A 22,632-nucleotide genomic window follows, 5' to 3' on the forward strand; every position below is an offset into this window, starting at 1 on the left:
CCAGTGTTCATTAAATATCTACTATGTTTCAGCCCAGGATGGCATATAGGGGTAAATTAGATGGACAAATGTCATGAAATTTGTGTTGTTGTGCTTGCTTAAAGAATAATTTGTTGTAAATACATTTTCCCCTTTAGACTTCAAATACCTGAGTATTAGAAGCTTGTCCTCTCCCCAGTTCACCTTGGTGCTTACCTAGTACAGGGTCTGCACGGGACACATATGCAGTACATATTCATCAAGTGAATTCATGAAAAATTCATGTGGAACTAGTAATGAGTCTTTTACAATATATGTATGAATTGGATTCATTAAAAAAAACATTAGGCCATAAAAATTAGTTTCCTATGTCCTGTTCACCTATATTATTGCAACCTCCCTTTTAAATTATTTTCTCCGTGCTATAGGGTTTAATATCAGAGGCTTTGGACATAGCTATCTTATTAAAGATAATATCCCAAGTGAAAAGACAAAAAATTCCTTTGTGAATGAAAACCAAAAGAACAGAAAGGAGATGAGTTATGCATATATTTTAGTAAAGTCAGCATTTCTATATACTTTCAATTTGTCCAAGAGTAAATAAATAATAAATGGAACCAATTAAAACCATGGATATCAATGGGAAATAATATTAATATTGCCTAGCTCTTTAGGATGACAAGTCCTCAATTCCCTTGCCCCTCAATTATTGTAATTGAGAGGTAAAACCATAACCATGTTAAATTCAGCCCTCTTCCTCCTCCTCACTCGCACTCTTGTAGCTGAACATGGATGGAGAAAAACAACCATTTGGATTCACTTTCAATGTATAATACTTAACTAGGATCATACTAAGTTTCCTTGGTCCGCTGAGTTTCTCACTCTCTGGGAGAACTGCATATACTTTTTTCAGATTTCCTGCACTTCTTGCTGATTCTCACTTTCAGCTGATGACCTTGTTCCACATTTTATTAAGAATAAGAGGAGCAAGAAGAGGATTTGATCGGTGTTCAGCACTGCATCTGCTCACTGACCGCATCTGAGTTTATACACTCTGCTTTCCCTCCTGGGGCTGCTTGATGAGCAGTCTGCTCCTACTCAAGGCCTATGCATTCACTTATGCACTGGATCCCACCTTTTTTCTTTTTTCTTTTTTTAACCTCTTGAGGACATTCTTTCAGAAACTCTTCTGTCTTTTGCCCACATCGTTATTTACCCTCTTTATGCTGGATTATTCCTAGCAGCCTATAAACATGCTATTACTTTTCCTTTCTTAAAGGATTCTCTTGATACCAATTCCCCTCCATCTATTGGCCCATTTTTTCCATTCACACTGCAAAACTCTTTGAAAGATCTTTACCTGAAAGATCTTTACCACTTTAGCTGAAACAAAGCAAGGTGCTCTTTGGGTGAGGATTCCTCTGATACCACATGTAAAGATATCAACATATCCCCTTGTATTTTCTTCTCTTCTTTTCCTCCATTCCTTTGTGTGTGTGTGTGTGTGTTTATTTAATTTATTTATTTACTTTATTAATTTCTTTTCGGCGTAACAGAATTCATTGTTTATGCATCACACCCAGTGCTCCATGCCATATGTGCCCTCCATAATACCCACCACCTGGCTCCCCCAACGTCCCACCCCCCACCCCTTCAAAACCCTTAGATTGTCTTTCAGAGTCCACAGTCTCTCATGGTTCATCTACCCTTCCAATTTCCCTCAACTCCCTTCTCCTCTCCATCTCCCCTTATCCTCCATGCTATTTGTTATGCTCCACAAATAAATGAAACCATATGATAATTGACTCTCTCTGCTTGACTTATTTCACTCAGCATAATCTCTTCCAGTCCTGTCCATGTTGCTACAAAAGTTGGGTATTCATCCTTTCTGATGGAGGCATAATACTCCATAGTGTATAAGGACCACATCTTCCTTATCCATTCGTCTGTTGAAGGGCATCTTGGTTCTTTCCACAGTTTGGCGACCGTGGCCATTGCTGCTATAAACATTGGGGTACAGATGGCCCTTCTTTTCACTACATCTGTATCTTTGGGGTAAATACCCAGTAGTGCAATTGCAGGGTCATAGGGAAGCTCTATTTTTAATTTCTTTTTTTTTTTTAAGATTTTATTTATTTATTTGACAGAGAGAGATCACAAGTAGACAGAGAGGCAGCAGAGAGAGAGAGAGGGGGAAGCAGGCTCCCTGCTGAGCAGAGAGCCCGATGCGGGACTCGATTCCAGGACCCTGAGATCATGACCTGAGCCGAAGGCAGCGGCTTAACCCACTGAGCCACCCAGGCGCCCTCTATTTTTAATTTCTTAAGGAATCTCCACACTGTTCTCCAAAGTGCCTGCACCAACTTGCATTCCCACCAACAGTGTAAGAGAGTTCCCCTCCATTCCTTTTTTATTTGGGGGTTTGCAATGTGCTCATAGAGCCTGGTATATCCGACCTGCTGATGCATCACTTCACCAGAAGGTGTCACTATGTAACATAATATATGCCGAAAAGTGATTGTTGGAAAATAAACTCCGTTACCACTTTGAGTTTGGAATTGTAGATGTTGAGTATTGGCTTTTGTTGATGGGGTGATTTTTCAGCAAAACAGATCATTTGAGGAAGGTCTGAGACAGCCATGGTGGAATGGACTACCAACAGGTTGGGAGGTTCTCATGAGAGGTGTGGCAGAAAATATTTAGGCGTGCAGGAAGGAAGACAACATGTCCATGGGCAGAGCACCCTCCAGCAGGCTAAGAAAAGTGGTCAACACTGATGGTTTAAACTGGTGAGGGTCTTTTTTTTTTTTTTTTCTTTAGACACTCTCCCCTGGAGCTAACCCAAATCCTGCAACCTGGTATAGATATGAAAAATTTGGAAATTTTCATGTATATAGAAAAGGAATTTAATTCAACAAACACTGAATTCAAATACTAAATTAAAATATGACCTTATCCTAAGGAAAAGTCAAATCTGTCCAAGGGTAGGGTGGCAAAAGCCTCTGAAATACTGGGCTTTTGATTCTTCATTTATTGTTTTAAAATTAAATTGCCTAAGCACATCTACTAGCTAATGTGAAGGCTAGCCCTTCATTCCAAAGTATCTTTTCTACTCTAGGTTCTAGGCTGGTAGCCATATGGCCTTGATGCTAACATGCATCCTGGAAGCCCTGATAGTCCACACCATCTCCATCAAATCATTTTTTTTCCTTCCTATACCAAAGTTGGCTTCCAGTTTTAGGCTGCTTATGAAGTTTCCATTTCATGGCTCAGCTTTGCCCATGAATCAATCTCTTTCTTAGTTATATATTCAAGTGGATCCTTAACCATCCTGTTTGGACCACTCCTCACTAAACTCACTTCTAGAGAGAGATTTTCCAGCCATCTAATCCTGCAGCCTCACAATATAGGATTACTGTACACACATTGTGACAATAAAACGGACAATAGGAAAAGGAAGGAATGGGGCTTTTATGGCAACACTGTTATGAGAGCAACAGTCACTGGTATAAGCACTTAGCAAACCCATTATGTTTCCTAAGGGAAAAGGCCGCAATGCCTTAATGAATGAATTAACAGAAGTAGAGAGAAAAGTTACTGGAATTCCTATAGAACAAAAACTTCCATTTGAAGAACAGAATTCCACAGAGAGAAAGTAGATAACATTCTAGGATCAAATCAATGACTGGAAATTTTCAAAAATGATAATTCAATCTTGCATAAACTTCCTGACCTTACCAAAAATGAATGAGGGGTTATGGCCTTTGTGCAAATGTTCAGCTTCTTTGTGATCAATTATATTCCTGTCTACCCACTACCTTAGTAGAAATGTTTGATTACACACTTGAGAAATTTTCCAATGAGCAAGGACAAGATGTACATTGTGCTTAACACACCTGGATATGCCTCAAAACTTGTACAGATATACTGAATGCCTTGTTTAATGTTTTTCCAAAAAGTTGCATGGATTTTAAGCATACTGTTTTCTACACGACCAAGTGAGAAACACAGGAGCGTCTACACCTTGTTTTCCCACCTTTCTTCCTACATGTGTTCCCATTAAATTTCTATAATACCACCCCCTAGTAAAAACACATTGGAATAAATGATAGAGAAGATAATCATAGAAATTAAGGAAATGTCCAGTGATTTGCCTTAATGAAATATGAAGTGAATAAACTCTTTGAACAGTCAGCATACAGATCGATTGACTGTCAACGATGCATGGGTTTCTCTCTCTGAAGCTTTTGAAACTAGGATGCCATCACAGCCTTCCTTACCTTCAAAACGCATTTGTTCAGCAACATCACACTCTGTGAGAATGGTAATCAGTGGTGCCTTGTCTCAAAGAATTAAAGCAGTTGCATTATCTTTTTCCTCATTGCAAAATCAGGTTTAGCCATTATACTTGGTATGTCAGAACAAAAAGGGTCAGGACCGTGGAAAACCATTATAAGAAATAAAGGTTGCAAATTCCTATTTTCTTTTTTTAATTTTTAAAAGATTTTATTTATGTATTTTTGAGAGGGGAGGATAGCACAAGCAGGGGGTGGGGGTAGGGGCACGGGAGACAGAGAAGCAGACTCCCTGCTGAGCAGGGAGCCCAACACGGGGCTCAACCCCAGGACCCTGAGATCATGACCTGAGCCAAAGGCAGACACTTAATGACTGAGCCACCCACGCACCCTAATTCCTATTTTCTAGTCTTTCTTTCTATACCTTAAGTATTGAGCCCCTTCTCTACCTCATTGCATTGAAAAAACAAAAACCAAAAAAACCCCTAATCTTATAGGTGAGGTACTGACCTCATCTGAGAAATTTGTTGAGGTACAAAATTGCATTTCTTGTTGAGGGCACATGCAGCTTGCTGAGTGGGCAGGAACAGGACAGAAGTAAGCTAGAGAAAGGGGGTGTCTCTTCTGTGTCCAGAGGGGGTTGACCTCTGAATAGGTGGAGTCATAAGTTTTTCAGGTGTGGTGTCAGGAGTGTAGGGGCAGGGGTCCAGCAGGGCCATGTCCTCAGCTATATTTGGAACAGAAATGTGTGCTAATCCCTCCACCCCTTCATGGGGAGAGAGAGGAGGGCATATCGAGAAGGGGAGGAGAGTCAAAGATGACTGGCCTCTCTGTCTGGGAGAGGAGAGAAACCCAATGGAAGTACTTGTCATAGGGTAGTGTGAAGATCTCACACTGCTGCTTTCATCTAACACGTGGCATCGCTTCATCATGGACGCTGGCTGAGGTCCATGCACAGCCACTGCCGGTTCCAGGACATTGTTCCCGCTGTGATTCTAGAACCACAGGAATGCCCTTGACTCTCAAGTGTTCTCAAGGTACATCGTATGGGGTCACACAGATTGTGGGAAACTACAGGATCAACACATTGCCTCTGCACGGTGTGCTAAATTTACTTGAGAATTTTAGCAGGAAAGTTTAAAATGTTAAGGATTATAAATGAATTTCATGTGAGTACATAAGCAAAATTAGCAAAATCCTTTCTCCCCCAAATAAGCCAGTCTTGAAAGTTCGAAAAATAGGATATTTCTATAAAAGCTGCGGTTAACTGTAAAGTATATTACTTTGAAAAACCGGTGAGTGGAGCTGGTTGAGTGCTGAGGTCAGGTAAATAGGATGTGAAACTGAGGTGAGAACAGTTATGTTCAAGTTGTTCGCCAGCCTAGCCGGGGCTTATTTTGAGGAGGTAAAAAGGAAGGCAGCTGTGTTTTCTCTAGCAACTGGATTTTTAGTACCCCTCAAATCATACTGGGTAGGCAGCTTCCTTCTCCCTGTACAAGTGGGGCCAACTCCCTTAAGTTGCTTTTAATCTTCTCATCCTTACATTAACTTAAATCCTATTATTTTTTTTCCTTTCTTCTGCTTCCCAGTTTTTAAATACATCATGGATACTTTTTTGACACCATCTCCATAGGTTTCAGAATCCTTCCAGAGTTTAAATAAACACACAGGTTATGGATAAGAGAATCCAAGTGGAATATTACCAGTAAATCTGATATGTGATTGACCAGTTGCAACTGTACCTCAGAAATGTATGGGACATTATAGTTTAGAGCATTTTTTGAGCGTAGCTTGACACAAATGTTCGGTGGCATGGAAAACAAATGGTTATGCTTGAAGAGTACCAGGTAATTCATAAGCCAGAGACAGTCCATGATGAGTTCATGATCTGCTTAGAAGTGGATGAAGAAGACAAGTGATAGGAATTCAGAGACCTACCAAGAACCTACAGAAAAAAAATTCTCCAAAATTCAGGAAAAAAGAAAGTAAGAATGTGGATTTGCTTATGGGACACATTAAATGACACGTGCCAGATACCCACTTTCCTTCTGGTTCCAGCTGTGCTGGGATGCTGGACCATGGAGTATCTCTCTCCCTGTGATTCCACGGGTGCTATAGAGCGGGAACATATGATGCCTACAGAACTCATATCAGAATTAGCTGTAATTTATCTCAGTATCTCTATAGTCTAATTCTTATTGCTGCTCGTGATTCTGATATTGCAAACCATGAAAGACAATATTCATCATTTTTAGTGCTTTCATGCAAGCCTGATCTTGGAGTATGTGGGAATTCTGAGTAGAGACAATTGTATGCATAGCACTGGTGCATATATTTCCATAAACAAAAAACATTTTAACTACTCAAGAAGAACAGAATTGGGGCAGATTAAACAGAAATAGTTGTAAATTTCTGCCTGTTAACTTTCTGATGCACAAAGACCTATCACAGTTCATGTGGAGTAGCAAAGTAAACTTCATTTTGAATACCTTTGGGGCTAAAGTTATAGTAAGATAGTCCTGCCTTTTTGAGTCACTTGCTGAACTTGGGCAATAACCTCTACATGTGTCCGATTTCTAACCTATAAAGGGTATGATAATAATTCCAATACCATAGTTTTGGATTAATACTTGCATGCTATGGTTTTGTTTTGTTTTGAAGACTAAATGACAAAATGTCAAGAGTTTTGCAGAAGGCCTGGCACATTGGTTTTCTTTTTTTTAAAATTATTTATTTATTTATTTGACAGAGAAAGAGATCACAAGTAGGCATAGAGGCAGGCAGAGAGAGAGGGGGAAGCAAGCTCCCTGCTGAGCAGAGAGCCTGATGCAGGGCTCGATCCCAGGACCCTGGGATCATGACCTGAGCTGAAGGCAGAGACTTTAACCCACTGAGCCACCCAGGCACCCCAGCCTGGCACATTGTTAACTGTTACTATGATCTGGTACCATTCTATTCTGAGGCTTAAGGCTAGGAACAGGATAGGAATAGAGTCACCTGACTTACCAAATAAAGTACAGGACATCCAGGCAAATTTGAATTTCAGATGAACAGCTAATAATTTTTTTAGTTTAAGTATATTCCATGTAACATTTGGAACACATTAAATGCAAATGGACAAAATGTTCCTGTTAAAAGATAGAGATTGTCATACTGCATTTAAAAATTTTTTTCACTATATGCTGTTTTTGGAGACATATCTAAATAGGAAGAGAAGTTGAAATTAAAAGGATAGAAAAAGTTATAATTTGCAAACACCAACCAAAGGAAAGTTGGTGTAGCTATATCAATATCGAATGAAGTCAGAGCTGTGCAGGTAAATGTTTAATAACCAGCTCTTGGGAGTGGATAAGAAGGCTTGATTTGTGGCATTTGCTAATTTCCATGTGTCAATATTCCCTCATGGCTGATTTCAAGCCACCAGTGTGGCATTACCAAATACTAACTTGTGAAGAGATGTGCACAATTGGCTCCTGTAAGTTAGTATGAGTCAGTTTCAGCACACCAGTGGACAAAGTTTCTTATTTGCCAGAAGGTATTACAAAGAAGATAGTTTAAATGATAGAAGATTAAAAGTCATCAGAAAGGGCGCCTGGGTGGCTCAGTGGGTTAAAGCCTCTGCCTTCAGCTCAGGTCATGATCCCAAGGTCCTGGGATTGAGCCCTGCATCCTGCTCTCTGCTCAGCAGGGAGCCTGTTTCCCCGCGCCACACCCTCGCCTGCCTCTCTGCCTACTCGTGATCTGTCAGATTAATAAATAAAAAAATCTAGAAAAATAAAATTAAATAAATAAATAAATAAATAAATAAAATCAAAAAAATAAAAGTCATCAGAAAGAGGTAACGTCAAAATTTTTTGTACTTAATATTATAACTTTAAAATATATAAAGCAAAAGTTGACAGACTAATAATGAAAGTTAATGAAATCAATAATAATAATAGCAGGTGAATTTTAAGGATCTTTCTTTGGTAATTTATAGAAAAAGCATATAAACTCAGTAAGAATATAGAAGATTGAAAACATAGTTAAACTTGACCTAATAGACATGTATAGAACAGGACAAAATAAAAATATTAAGTATTATAAAACATGTTATATTTATAATATAAAATATCCTTTTTTTCAAGCACAGGGAGAACTTACGCAAATATTGGTTATATATTGAACTATAATGCAGGTGCATTATGTTCTTGGACAACAGAGAAGTAAACTAAAAATCAGTTGTAAAAAACTACTGAAAAATCTCCATATATTTGCAAACTAAAAAAAAAATCCTTATAAAAAACTGATATATCAATGGAGAACTAATGTCGCATATTAGAAATATTTCTATCAATGATAAACAAGTTTAAGGCACGAAAGAATTCCTTTTAAGATCAATAACAAGGTAAGGATATGTGCAATCATCATTTGTCTTTAATGTACTAGATAGCATCAAGGATAGTAAGAAAATATAAAAAAATAAAAGATACAAAGACCCATAAAGAAAAACTCAAATTTTCTTTTTTCATGAATAAAAAATTTTTATGTTAAAAAATTCTTAACTCCAGAGAACTGCTAGTGAATTTTCAGAATTAAGATTGCTCAGCAAAGCTAAGGGATATAAAACCAATCATTTTTTATATAGAAAAAGTAATAAGAATGCCATTAACATGATCACAATTAATATAAAGTAGCTAGGGATAAATCCAATATATGTAAGCCCTTTAATAAAGTAATCATGCAACTTTATTGTAAGGTAGTAATAAAAGGAGAGATATTCCATGCTCTTGGATAGGAAGCCTTAACATTACAAAGGTATCAATTCTCCCCATATTGATCTACAGAGTCAACACCATTTCAATTGTGTTTAGTAAGTGTTTTGTAGAACTTGGTGAGCTAATTTTAGAATCTTATGGAAGAATGGGGGGTCAAGAATAGCTTAGACACTCCAGTAGAAGGTGAACAAAGCCAGAGAAACATGGTTATATCATATAAGTTTGTGATAATTAAATCAATGTGGTATTGGCTCAGGGATAATAAAATGGACAAAAACTATGTTCATGACATCACACAGCAGAGAGGAAAGCAGAAACTACTCAGTAAATGATGCTAAAACAATTGATTATCCATATTAAAAAAAAAGACAATGTCTTCCTACTTCCTGTACACATCCACACACCCACGCACATGCACAATCAATTTTAGTGGCTTAAATATGAAAGGTAAAACTTTACAACTTGCATAAGAAAATAGAGAACAATATTTTCATGGCTTTAAGCTAGGGAAGGTTTTAAGTAGGACAGAAAATGAAGTTAAAGGATGAAGTTGAAGGGTGATAAATTCAACTCTGTTAAAATAAAGAATGTCAGCTCATCAGAGGTTACCATTAAGAAGTAAGAAGACAGGCTACAAACTGGAAAAAGGTTTCTGAAGGGTACATAACTACAGATGGACTAATATTCACTTTTATTTATTTAAAAGATTTTATTTATTTGACAGAGATCACAAGTAGGCAGAGATGCAGGCAGAGAGAGAAGGGGAAGCAGGCTCCCCACCAAGCAGAGAGCCTGAGATGTGGGGCTCGATCCCAGGACTCTGGGATCATGACCTGAGCTGAAGGCAGATGCTTAACCACTGAGCCACCCAGGAACCCCCCTATTTTTTACTTTTAAAGAATTGCTCTAAATCAGTAAGAAAAGGCATACATGCCAATGAAAAATGCGTAAAATTCTTTAGACATTTTCTAGAAAAGGAAAAAAATATATGAAAAGATACTGAAACTCATTACTAGTGAAGGTAATACGAAATAAAACAACGAGATACGATTTCACTATGATCCCCCCCCCCCGCCCCCCCGACAAACAGTCAGGCAATAACAATACGAAGTGTGTTTGAGGATTTGGAACAAAATTCTCACTGAAAATGGCACAAACATTTAGGAAAACAGTTGGTGTCACCTGGTAAAATTGAAAACATGCATACCTCACAACACCACAATCACTCTCCTACTTAGAACAGAGACCGAGAGGGGCACCTGGGTGGCTCAGTAGGTTAAGCGTCTGCCTTCAGCTCAGGTGGTCCTGGGATTGAGCTCCATGGTTTTCCTTCTGCCTCTGCCTGCTGCTCCCCCTGCTTGTTCTCTCTTTCTCTGTCAAAGAAATCAATAAAATCTTGAAAAAAAAAAAAAAAAAGAGAGAGAGAGAGAATGAGAATCCTAGACTCTGGAGAGACTCTGCCTGCTGTGTGCACCAGCGGACACACAGAGAAGTGTAACAGCAAAGTCCACGGACAGAATAACGGCTGTAGGTGGTGCATCCCTACAAGGCAATAGTGTGTCTCAGATGCCTCTCCCGTACCATCTCAAACCCTCTTAGCCTCACCACTTTCTCAGACCAGCTTTTAGCTCTTCATAAGCTCTGAAGCACTGCAGGAGACACAGCCTACAGCTCTTGGCCTCATAGTTGTTTCATTGCATTTTTTTTCCTCCTGCCCCAGAGTTTTCTGTTGCTGCTGAGGTATGAGAAGCACCAGGATCCCCAACAGCCCATAGAGGTGCACATACATAGAGTGCAGGAAACTGCAGAGAAGTTAATCTTCTTTGAGGCACACTTTTTTTTTTTTTTTAAAAGATTTTATTTATTTATTTGACAGAGAGACAGAGAGAGTATGAGAGGGGAGAAGGTCAGAGGAAGAAGCAGACTCCTTGCCAAGCAGGGAGCCCGATGAGGAACTCGATCCTGGGACTCTGGGATCATGACCTGAGCTGAAGGCAGTCGCTTAGCCAACTGAACCACCCAGGCGCCCTGAGGCACACTTTTGAGATCTCTTATCAATTCTTTTGCATTTCCCTCCAGGATCCCACCCTAAAAAAGCACTCTGGAAGGAAGAGAAACAAGTAAGCTTTTGTCTCAGGTCTGCTAAATGCAACAATGTGGATGAATCTTAAAAACATACTGTTGAGCCAGAGAACTGTCTTAGGAGAGAACACATACAGAATGATGTTAGTTATATAAAAATCACAAACAAAACCAAATTGTATTATTTAGATAAATACACCTATACCTGGAAACACTAATGACAGGCAATGATGTGATTAACACAAAATTCATGACCGTGGCTACCTTTGGCACAGAGCAAAGAAAGGGGCAGAGACCCTGGCAGAGCTAACAGGGAACTTCTAAGATACCATCAATGGTTTATTATTTAATCTGGGATATGAGCATTTTATTATTATTCTCTAAGTATCACAGATATGTTTTGTATACTCTTGATGTACATTTCCCAAGTAAGGAGATCTACAGAAGCAATGCATCTAGCTTGGCAGGACTCAAGCAGTCCATAAGAGCGCAGCTGGAAAGAAAGGTGGAGGCCAGATCATAAGGACCCTCAAGTGAAATTATTGGACTTGATTCTGGAGGCATGGAGGGGGCTTTGGAAGTTCTGTTCTTTACTGTTCCCCACCAAGCAGTGAATGTGGTAAACAATGAGTAACAAAACTAGTTCAAGCTCAAGAAACAGGAGACAGTTCTGAGGTAGGTATTCACTAGATTTGTCACTGACTTGACTAGGTAGGTTTCATGGGTTTAGGAAATAGAGAAGTCAAAGGTCAGAACCTGAAAGAGGAAACAGTTATCCATTGTCCTGGCCAATGAGGGTGAAGAGGCTGAAGCTGGTTAAAGAAACACTGTGCTGAAGTTGTTAATGAGAGGGTGTGCTGAACGAGGCAAGCTCACAGGGGCTCCAGGCACCTAAAAGCCAAGTGTGGATGGTCACATTAGACGCTGTCATATTGGTAGATTGAAATCAGCCATGGTAGGCGCATTTACAGTATGGACACTGACAAACTCTGTGAAGAAAAAACTGTTGCTAAACATTTATCAGCATACCATTTGATAGGATCTGGTGACAATTTGGATATGAAGAGGAGGTTCTTACATGATATCAAAATTCCCAACTTTAGAGATAGAAGATGACAGCCTGAAATGGACAGAAGCATAGTGGATTATGCCAGAAAGGGGGTGGGTGCTGATGAATGACTGAGAACAAGATGGACATGGGCCCTACCCTCATGAAGCATTTAATCGATTTTTAACAGTATGCATTAGAATGCTCCGTGTAGCTTATAAAAAAATACATATTCCTGTAACCTATCTATGCCCTAAATTTTTTAAAAAAATATTTATTTGACAGAAGGAGAGACACAGCGAGAGAGGGCACACAAGCAGGGGGACTGGGAGAGGGAGTACAGGCTTCCCACGGAGGAGGGAGCCTGATGTGGGGCTCGATGGGGCTCGAACCCAGGACCCTGGGATCATGACCTGAGCCGAAGGCAGATGCCCAGTGACTGAGCCACCTAGGTGCCCCTGCCCTAATTTTGTAGAACAGTTAAAAAAAAAAAAATGAAACAACATAGCGGAGGGAATGATTAACCAAACCACTCTATCAGCCCTATTAAATAATGAGACCACTCCCTCCAAACTATAAACATATTTACGATAAAATATTTACCAAAGAAAGGAAGATTAAAACAAACTCCCTGGTGGCTCATAATATAATGAACCGTATATCACATCTTTCCAGAAGGGCAATAAATCATGCTTCTCAAATCTGGCTACAAATTGCCTGGCTAGCTTTAACAATTATTCAGCTTGGGTCCCACCCAGACAAATTAAATTGGAATCTTCAAAGCTGGAGCCCCAGCACTGGTGTTTTTACCAATGTTGAGAAATGTTGCATTAAATTCTTTAGGCTGGGAAAATGGAACCAATGGAAAAGGAGACTGGCAGAGTAAAGCTGCAGGCAAATTGGTTGTAAATGGAGTTAAAGTCATAGGTAGATAGAAATAACATTAGCAAAAATATGAAATATTTTTATTCTCTTTGAAACAACAGAACGTGAGAAGAGTTTGGATATAGATCGAAAGTTTGAAGTAGAAAAAAAGGAGATGTCAGATGACTTCAGTCTTTTCAGTATGTAGGAGTAAGTCATCACAGTCCTCCTAGTATCCAGCATTTATCGAGCAATTTTATAGTAGATGCCTCACAAAGAGCTTCATAAACATCATTTCACTTATCTTCATCACACCATATGGGTGAGACACTGATACTATTATTCCGATTTTATAGATAAAAAACCACAAATTGGAGATACGTACGAGATTGAGCAATTTGTTAAGGTCACTTAACTAGTGACAGAGCTGACCTGTACAACTGCGTTCTGTGTTGAATGCAGTCCTGTGAAAGCCTTAAAGCCTTCCTCTTGACTGTGCCATTATGTGAATGAGGGAGAGTCAGGCTGCTGGCTTGAGGAGAGAGAGGAGGTTTGGAAATTGGACTCAGAGATGAGTAGAGCTGTGGACTGGTTTGGAGGGCCCGACTAGGGTTATGGTGCATGAATTTGTTTCATGTAAGCACTTTATTTTGGATTCTCTAATAACACCTGGCAGCTCAGAAATGAGAGTGGACAAAGTGAAAGCTAAGTTTACCCAGAGTGAGATTAACCATGCAAATAGGGCAGAAGGTCAAGGAGTGAGGTTTATATTGTACTGTCAAGATGAGTGTTGAGGAAAGCTGAGGAGTGGCCTCCAGCACCTAGGATTAATGAGTAGGACACTGAGGCCTAGATGGGCCATACAAGTGGAGAAACTGGGAGAAGCTGAGGGACTGGGATGTTTTGATGAGACTAAAACTCAGATTCCATAAAAGGAAGAAAGAGAAATTATTAGAAAGGGATATTTCAGAAATGTTGATCTCTAGAGTTTGAAAATATTGTAAATCTGGAGGTTAAATTTCAGAGTTTTGATGGGGAAGTACCTTTGATTTCAGAAGAGACTTTCTGAATGTGTCACATCACATCCATTAGGCCAAGATCTGCTTTTATTTTATTTTATTTTTTAAGATTTTATTTATTTATTTGACAGAGAGATCACAAGCAGGCAGAGAGGCAGGCAGAGAGAGAGGAGGAAGCAGGCTCCCTGCTGAGCAGAGAGCCCCATGTGGGGCTCGATCCCAGGACTCCGAGATCATGACCCGAGCCGAAGGCAGCAGCTTAACCCACTGAGCCACCCAGGCGCCCCCAAGATCTGCTTTTAAATACATAATCATAAATAAGTCACTTAGTGCTAAACTTAGATTTTAATGGTGGGCATTTAAAAGGATACCATGAATAAATGACTCTATTTTGTTAAGGAGTTCAAAATGCCACACTTTTTTCTTAATGAGTAATAGAACTCCTAAAATTATGCCTTCATTTTTAGGGTAGAGGATATGGCCTATGATCTCTCCTGTGTTCAGTCATGCAAACAGTCATGCAACAGAAATGGCACAGAACCAGCAATCATCTGGTGTTAGCAGAGGAAAGTTGGCTTTTGAATTAATAGTAAAAGCCATATTAATTTCACTCATCATATTATATTGGACTGATAGACTAAGACTATATTGGACTTAATAGACTAAGCAGGTATAAGACAGGACTGGATACAGCTCAAATCCCAGTTTTGGCTCTAGTCTTCTCATACTGAATGACTTTAGGAGTGTTACATAGTATTCTCTGTCCTGGGTTCCTGAACCAAAATGAGCAGATTGTCTACCAGCCACTGAAATCTTGAGAAGATTAATTAAAATGTGCTTGAGCTTCTATAAAAAAAAAAAAAAGATATTTAAACTAAAGGACTGTTAATATGATAGCTATGTACAAAGTGTGTTGATCAGGTCTGAACTGACTAAAATGGTTGGTAATAGTGCCCTTGGGTTTCAGAGTTGGGCTTAATTAAATGTAACTTTTGTTTCTTCATAAATGAAGCAGGAATCTTAAGACACACAAATTAGCCCTACATACGTTATTTCTATATGAAGTTTAAGTATTTCTGAAGTGGAAAGTTTTCATTAGTTTCAAGGTCCTGAATTTTCTCCACAAAATTTCTTTTGGTGTAAAATCCTTTAATCTTTCTCCTGGGAGAGCAATTATGAAAATAGATGCTGGTTGCAGTGAGTGAGGGGACTAAAGACGGCTGAATGAAGAAAACCAAATTGGGATGAATTAAGATGACTTTACAAAGGCACATGGAAAGACATTGTTTCTGGGGATCTGGGTGGCTCAGTTGGTTAAGGGGCTGCCTTTGGCTCAGGTCATGATCCCTGCGTCCTCAGACTGGGTGCATCAATCTCCCTGCTCAGCAGGGAGTCTGCTTCTTCCTCTGCTCCACGCCTCCCACCCCCCAACCCACTGCTCTTTCTTGTTCCTCTCCCTCTCAAATAAATAAATAAAATCTTTTTAAAAAGACATTGTTTCCTGAAGAATGACTGTCAATGGGAGAATATTTATCTGTTGAATACAACCATATGCTGAGAAGCATTTGTAACGTTCTGTAGCTCCTTCTTATTCTTCCCACATTCACTGCGGCCAGAGGGGAGGTGCAGCAGTAAGAGTACATTCTCAGTAAATAATTATAGTGATGCATGCTGTAGTTCACACTTGACAATGGCATTTCCATATATGAGCTCCCATTACCATGGCTATGCCAGTCAACCATATCGACTCATTGTAGGAAAGCTTTGGCATGCTGGTTGCCTTGGTCCACAGCACCTTCTTTCCTTATTAAAATGGTTCCATCAGACTTGGTGCTCTTGATTTGTGCCGTTGAAATGCCAGTGACACTGTCTTTTACTCTCAGACAGTGAGCTCAGGCCCAATGGTTGCTAAAAACTGTCCACTTTGGAAGGCTGAAACTCACATGGTGGTCAGAGACTTTCCTTCCTTTCAACAAGCTGCTCTGTGGTATTCCAAAGATTGGTATAACCGATTCCCTCCCACGACTGCAGAAGTGTCTTTCACACCCTGAAGTAAGAGGCAGCAGTGTGGATGGAGACCTCAGGCACCCTGGAGGCAGATACTGCACAATATAGCAATGATGTCAGAACTTCTACTGTGGTCATTACCACATAGATGCTGAATTGGAATATAAACCTAGAAACCATTGTGGGGGGAAGAAAACCCAAACCTTTATTGCCTTAGATAGATTATTTTAAAACAGCATATAATCTGCTGTGAACATGACTGTGGTAACAAAGCTATACAGGATCTGAATTTCCAGAGACGATTAGCATGCAAATACAGTGGATATTTAAGGAGGCTGCCCACTCATGATTGATGTAAATGGCCAAGAAAGCAGCAGGCCTTGTCAGTGCTGCCTAATTAGTTCACACATGTAATCGTCCTTTAGTGTGATCATTGATAAAGGTATAGAGGGGCCACAAGGCAGAATTTGCTTTTTATTTTTAAAGTAAGTATTTATTCTAACAAATGGCTTCAGGTGTGCTGCCAGAGTCTGCTCAGTTGAACACAAAGTGTCTTCAATTTACACAGCTTTGATTATAAGGCCATCTTCTCAAATATAATTGAGCAGAAAGTCCACCTTGAACCTTTTGAATTACACTGTCTGAGACTATAGCAGAGATGAACAAAGTACAGGACCTGCAAAGTTAATGTGACTGTCATTGGGCAGCCATCTCAGGTCTAAAAATGAATCCATGTTTTCTGTTAATGGAGCCACAGCGAGGGAAAATACCTTCCTGGGCAATTTTATGAAATGAGAACATATCCCAGTAGTAAAGGCTTAGGAAGAAGTAGAGTGTCTTCAAATGCAAATTTTTCTGACACTTCATAGCTATAAAAATAATTACCATACCTTGGTAACTTTACTTTAGCTAAAGGTTTCATTTGGTATACAACCAACTGTAATGCAAAAGGCACATACTCTGATAAACACTATTTCCATTTTAGGACTTGCCAAGGGTAGATTTTTTTCTCTCCTCTTTCTCCACACATTGTGATGTCATAAGCAATTAGATGAAATTATTTATGTGAAACGAAAGGGTAAAAGCATAAAGCAGTACTGTGCATATCAGATGAAACTAGCATCCCCACTATGAATATAAGAGGAGCCTTGGTAAGTGACTGTTCTTCGAAATTATCAAACAGTCCTGTTGTGTAAACAGTTTTATTTAATAAATGTTTTGCAACCAAAAGTGTTTCGCTTTACGTATCAATGGAAAAACTACATTTAGAATTGAAAAGCTTAAAGGAAAACTTTGAAAGTATTGGCATGTCTTTAAGTCTCTTAATATTCTGTGTCTAGTGCAGTATTGGGTAGCTGGTAAACACTGTGGAATTGAATTGGGAAAAGTTACCTTAAGGCATAGGAAAACTTTTGAGAAGCAAATTGGCAAATATGAATCATATACTGTTTATGCTGCTTTGTCCCAATAATTTTACTTTAGTGAACTTATGAGAAGAACCTTAAATACTAAGAGAGGCTATACCTAAGGATATTAATTGCAATGTTATTCATAATAACAGTATAATTAGGAAAAACTATTTCTCTTCTGTACAATATTATGTAAAGCAAATCATGACATATCAACTGAAAGGAACATTACACAGCCAAAAAACGATACTTGTCAAAACTAGGTCACAGTGTAGAACATTCATCTAACGTAGATGTAGATTGTAGATTGTAGATAACGTAGATTGTAGAACTGCAATCATGTAAAAATTAAGTAACTATACATAGAAGGAAGACTGAGAAAACATATGAAGGTGCTACATAGACTGTATTTGAGTGGAAGTGCAGCTTTTTTCAAACCTTTTTTGATTTTTAAAGTAATCTATAATTTTTAAAAAAGAAACTTTTGAATTTGTACACTCAGTTGTTATGCTTAACAGCTAGTTATATTAAATTGAACTCTTCTCACTCCCCAAACCATTTTTTATGTAAATATACTCATGATGGTTAATTAGTCACAAACGGAAAACCAGTCTAGCTCTAGTACATAAATTCTAATTAATGTAGACCTCAGTAATTGGAGATTAACAGAAGTTTGCAGATCTCAGATTCTTGTAGAATAAAAAGTCCCTGATGAGTAAAATATTAGGATGTTTTATTACACAGTTAATCCTACTTTGTTTCGTAGAAATTGGCATATAATAAATTATGGTTTTTGGTGAGCTTATTTAACTTTCTGTAAGTGATTATGCTATTTGTATTTGTAATGTTTGATATATAATGTACAAAAATAGCAAAAACAGTTAAATAACTTAATGCAATTATTTAAACAACAACAACAACAACAAACCCAAAGCTGAATTACCTAGTCAAGTATATAAAATAGACAGTATGCTTGCTCCAGCAGATTAAGCTCAAAATACATGGGAATCCATGATCTGTTTCTAGTTAAAATGTTTTCATAAATGTAAACATTTATATATAATTGACATTGAAAGGAAAGGTAAGTAAACTTTTGCTTCGCCCGCTATCACTTATCTGTTGAAAAACATAAAAGGAATTTTTATATAATCTTTTCTAGAAGATTAATGCAACCTCTAAATGCAACCACTAAAAAGTTAATAACTGATGGAATCAGTTATTTTGGGTCTTAAAATGCAACAAATCTTTGTTTTATTTACTCTGGACATTTTCAATCTAATACTTCAATTAAAATGTTAATTTTCTGAGGCTATGTCATCCTTATGTAAGAACCAAACATTATTGATTTCGAATGTCTTAAAAAGCCTGAATATGTTATAATGACAGGGTTTATTGTTTAAAAAAAAAAAAAAAGAAAGTGATGCTTTCTTCAACAGGTTTTAAAAAACTACATTATTTTTCTTCAATATGCCTGTTTAGTTGCTTGCTTTAATTTTAAATTTATTTGAAGATTTTTCATAAGAACGTTCACTGCCTCATTCTTTTATGGATATAACTTTTGAGTTTGCCACTGTCATGGATTCTGAAGACAAAGCTTATTAGCTATTTTTTAAGGAAAATCAACTCATGATTTAACTGTGAAAAAGTAAGAAATACATTTTTTTTGTCTGATCATAGCTTAAAACACTAGCTTCAAAAAAATATTAGTTTCAATTTTTAAATTTTATTTGTCAATTTTAAGAGATAAATGGAATGGTTTCATGGATCTACTATTGTTATTGATATTAGTAATATGAATTTGTATTCAATGTCTTATAAAAGCAAAAAGGGTTTATTTATCTCTATTTTGTTAACAAAAATTGCACTTAAAATTATATAGCAAATAAATATTCAATTGAGTGAAAATCATTTCTGACAATCATTCAATCAATTAATCAATATAATTCAGGGCCTACCATATCCCTCTGAGGCACAGTGTTGACTTTGTTCATTTCGAATGCTCACTTCTGCAAATATATTTTATAGATAAGCAAAATTTAAAAATAAATATTTAAATAACTTACCTTTGGTTCCTTGAACTTGGAGAAGAATCCAAAGAAGAAAAATAGCCCTTCTAGTTTCCAAATACATTCTGGCTTTTGTGCATTGGTAATTCTGGTAACAATCACAGAACAGTCCCAAATCTCATAAAAAAAAAAATAAAATGACAGAAATAGGAAAAATAATTAAATATTGAAGCCAACTGAGTGAGAATAACCTTCTTGGTTTACCTTTATAAGGGTGCTAATTTATGGAGAACAGGAAGCAGTGTCTGTTTCTGGAATAATCTGCTTATCTTCCCCTCAGGAGTAATCTCTGCTTAAGGGCCAGCTGGAGGAACCTTTATCTCATTAACCTTCTGGAGGAGCATCTGTCAGCCTAGCTCCAAGACCCTGAATGCCATTATAAACAAGTGTCCACAGGCAGAAGAAATGCTTTTTTCTTAGTTATTCACCTGTTACAGTGACATAGAGAGCCAGGGGGAAGTCCTGCCAAATGCAGAAGAAGGCTGACAGTTTAGGGTCAAATGTTTTCCAAAATGACATGCTCAAGGAACACCCATTGAAAGAGCTTAACTGCTATCCCTGAAGTGTATGTAGTTTTTCACTATATAGGTCTCCTGAGACAGCAATGCTGTTTCCATTCTCAGAAATGCACTGCTTTGTACATAGCTTTCTTTCTGGCATTACATGCAGATAACTTTTTTGGCTCAAGTTTGATTTTAATTTCTTAAAATTTGTTTTTCATAGATAGTGTTTAAGAAGTTAGTTTGTAAAAAGTAATGGTGCTATTCCTCCATTCAAGGGAAACCAATTTTAAGTTTCTAAGCTGACTCTAGTATTTTCCTTTGTACCTCTAACCTAGTATGCTGCTTCTATTACTATTTTTTTTTTGTTTTCACTTTCAGGCATTATCAAATAATAGATCATTCCCCACTCTCCCTAAACATGTAATCATCCTTCTATCCACCTAAGTATTATTGTACTTTCCATTTATTGAATTTTCGAGTTATATTTCTGTGACTGTATACATGTTACATACAGCTGAGCCATGGTGTATTCTGTAATTACTAACATGTACCTAGCTCTTATATTGTGGTAGACCACTGCTCTTAGACATTTCCATAGTTTATCCATATATTCCTTAATACAATGTTATGGGATGTATATTATTATTAGGATCTGTTTTATATTTGAGGAAGCTAAGGTGTACCTGGCAGAGCCAGTATATGAACCCAGAGTCTGGTTTCAGAACATATACTTTAATTGTTGCCCCCACGATGCTTTTTGCAATCGTCTCACACTTTTCCCCTTAGATTTTTAAATACAAAACAATAAATTATCCCCAACTGTTACCCCAGATGTGTAAATTTCCTCTTCTTATGGTTAAACACTTCAAACAGCATGTCTTTCCCAGGACCTGCTCCTACTAACCCCCACCAGTCTTTACTGTTTCTTTTCTTGCTCACAGTAGTCATCTGGGATCCTCCCCCACAGTCAGGCTGGGGATGGCTTCTACCTCTCTTGTCTTGGGTCCTGAGTTCTCTGGATTCTCTGCTGCCTTCTTTCTTAACCTAATCTCTTGTTGTAGGCCAGCATATGCTCCAGTTTATTACTGAAAATTCACAGTATTTGAGATCTTACATGTTTAAAAGTGGCCTCCATCTGTATTCATCCTTGATTGATAGTTTGGTCAGTGCTATAGATTTAATGTCTACGTCCTAGAATTCATATGTTGAAAACCAGCCCCCCATTGTGATGGTATGTAAAGGTGGGGCATTTGGGAGGTGATTGGGTCATGTGGGGGAAGCCCTCAGGAATAGGATTAGCTCCCTTATAATAGAGGCACCACAGAGTTCCTTTGCTCCTTGCATCCTGTGAAGCACAGTGACAAGACCAGGCTATGAACCGGGAAGCAGGCTTTCATCAGACACTGAATATGCCTGCAACCTCCATATTCCAACCTCCATAACTAAGGGATTTCTGTCTTTTATAAGCTACTCAGTCTTTGGCATTCTGTTATAGCAGCCCAAATGGACTAAAGACGACTGAAAATAGAATTCTAGGCTGGAAATAACATTCACTTATAATACTGAAGACATTAATCCATTGTCTTCTAGCTTCTTGTGCTACTAAAATGTGAAGTCCTTTTTGTTATTTGTTCTTCATATAGGATATTTCTAGAAGATCTAGGAGATCTGTCTCTCTGAGAAGAACGTTCTGAGAGAGACAGAGAGAGACAGGGTGAAGGAGTGGGAGAGAGTGCTTCTTTACTGCCAGTTTAAGATTTTTCCTTCTAATCTGCTACCATTCCATCCATGTTTTAGAACGTTGCTTAAACCTACATGTTCAGCCTAATAAAATCATTACAAAGTGAACACTCTAGGAATATATAGGTAAAAATATAGAATATTAATAGCGCCCTAGAAGGATCTATGGTCCCCCACTCACAAACACAAAACTTTCTTCTTCATTAAACATAGTCATTATTCTGATTTTACGGCAATCACTTACAAGCTTTTCTTTATACTTTTAACTACCTATCTACATATCTGTAGGCAGCTTTGCATATCTTACCACCATTTATGGAAAAGATTATTTCCTCTACTGTTCTGAAATTCCACCTTTGTCATAAATCAATAATACATGTCTGTGGGTTCTCTTTCCTATTTGTTTATTCTTCTGTCACACTATCTTAATTATTGTACCTTTTTGTTGTATGTCTTCACATCTGCAGAACAAGTTTTCCCATTTCATTTCTCTTCAAAATTGTCTTGTTTACCTTTGGTGTTTTGAATTTTAATATACATTTCAGGGTCATATTGTCAAGTTCCACAAAAGAGTTTACTAAGATGTGTAAATAGGTGGTGGGGGTTAAGGAGTGCACCTGTTGTGATGAGCACTGGGTGTTGTATGGAAGTGCTGAATCACTATATTGCACGGTTGAAGTTATTGTTACACTGTACATTAATGAATTTAAATAAAAATTTGAAAAAAAATTATATTGGACTACAGATCAATTTGGGGAAATTGACATCTTTATCTTACTCAATTTTCTAATTCATGAACATGATTTATCTATTTATTTATTTAGGTTTAATTTTGTCTTATATATATTTCATTCGACTTTTTC

General features: G+C 37.9%; 1 protein-coding gene across 2 annotated transcripts in view; it reads right to left on the bottom strand.

Moving 5' to 3' along the window:
• The window catches only part of IMPG1 (interphotoreceptor matrix proteoglycan 1), a 126,909-nt gene extending 107,319 nt beyond the window's left edge, over positions 1 to 19,590 (bottom strand). For both annotated transcript variants that reach the window (XM_047735255.1, XM_047735256.1), the window contains exon 1: positions 19,524 to 19,590. In XM_047735255.1, the coding sequence (XP_047591211.1) occupies positions 19,524 to 19,590 (67 nt within the window). The remainder of the gene's footprint in view (positions 1 to 19,523) is intronic.
• Between the last annotated feature and the right edge of the window lie 3,042 nt (positions 19,591 to 22,632).

The sequence above is a fragment of the Lutra lutra genome, chromosome 6, assembly GCF_902655055.1.
Source record: "Lutra lutra chromosome 6, mLutLut1.2, whole genome shotgun sequence".
NCBI lineage: Eukaryota > Metazoa > Chordata > Mammalia > Carnivora > Mustelidae > Lutra > Lutra lutra.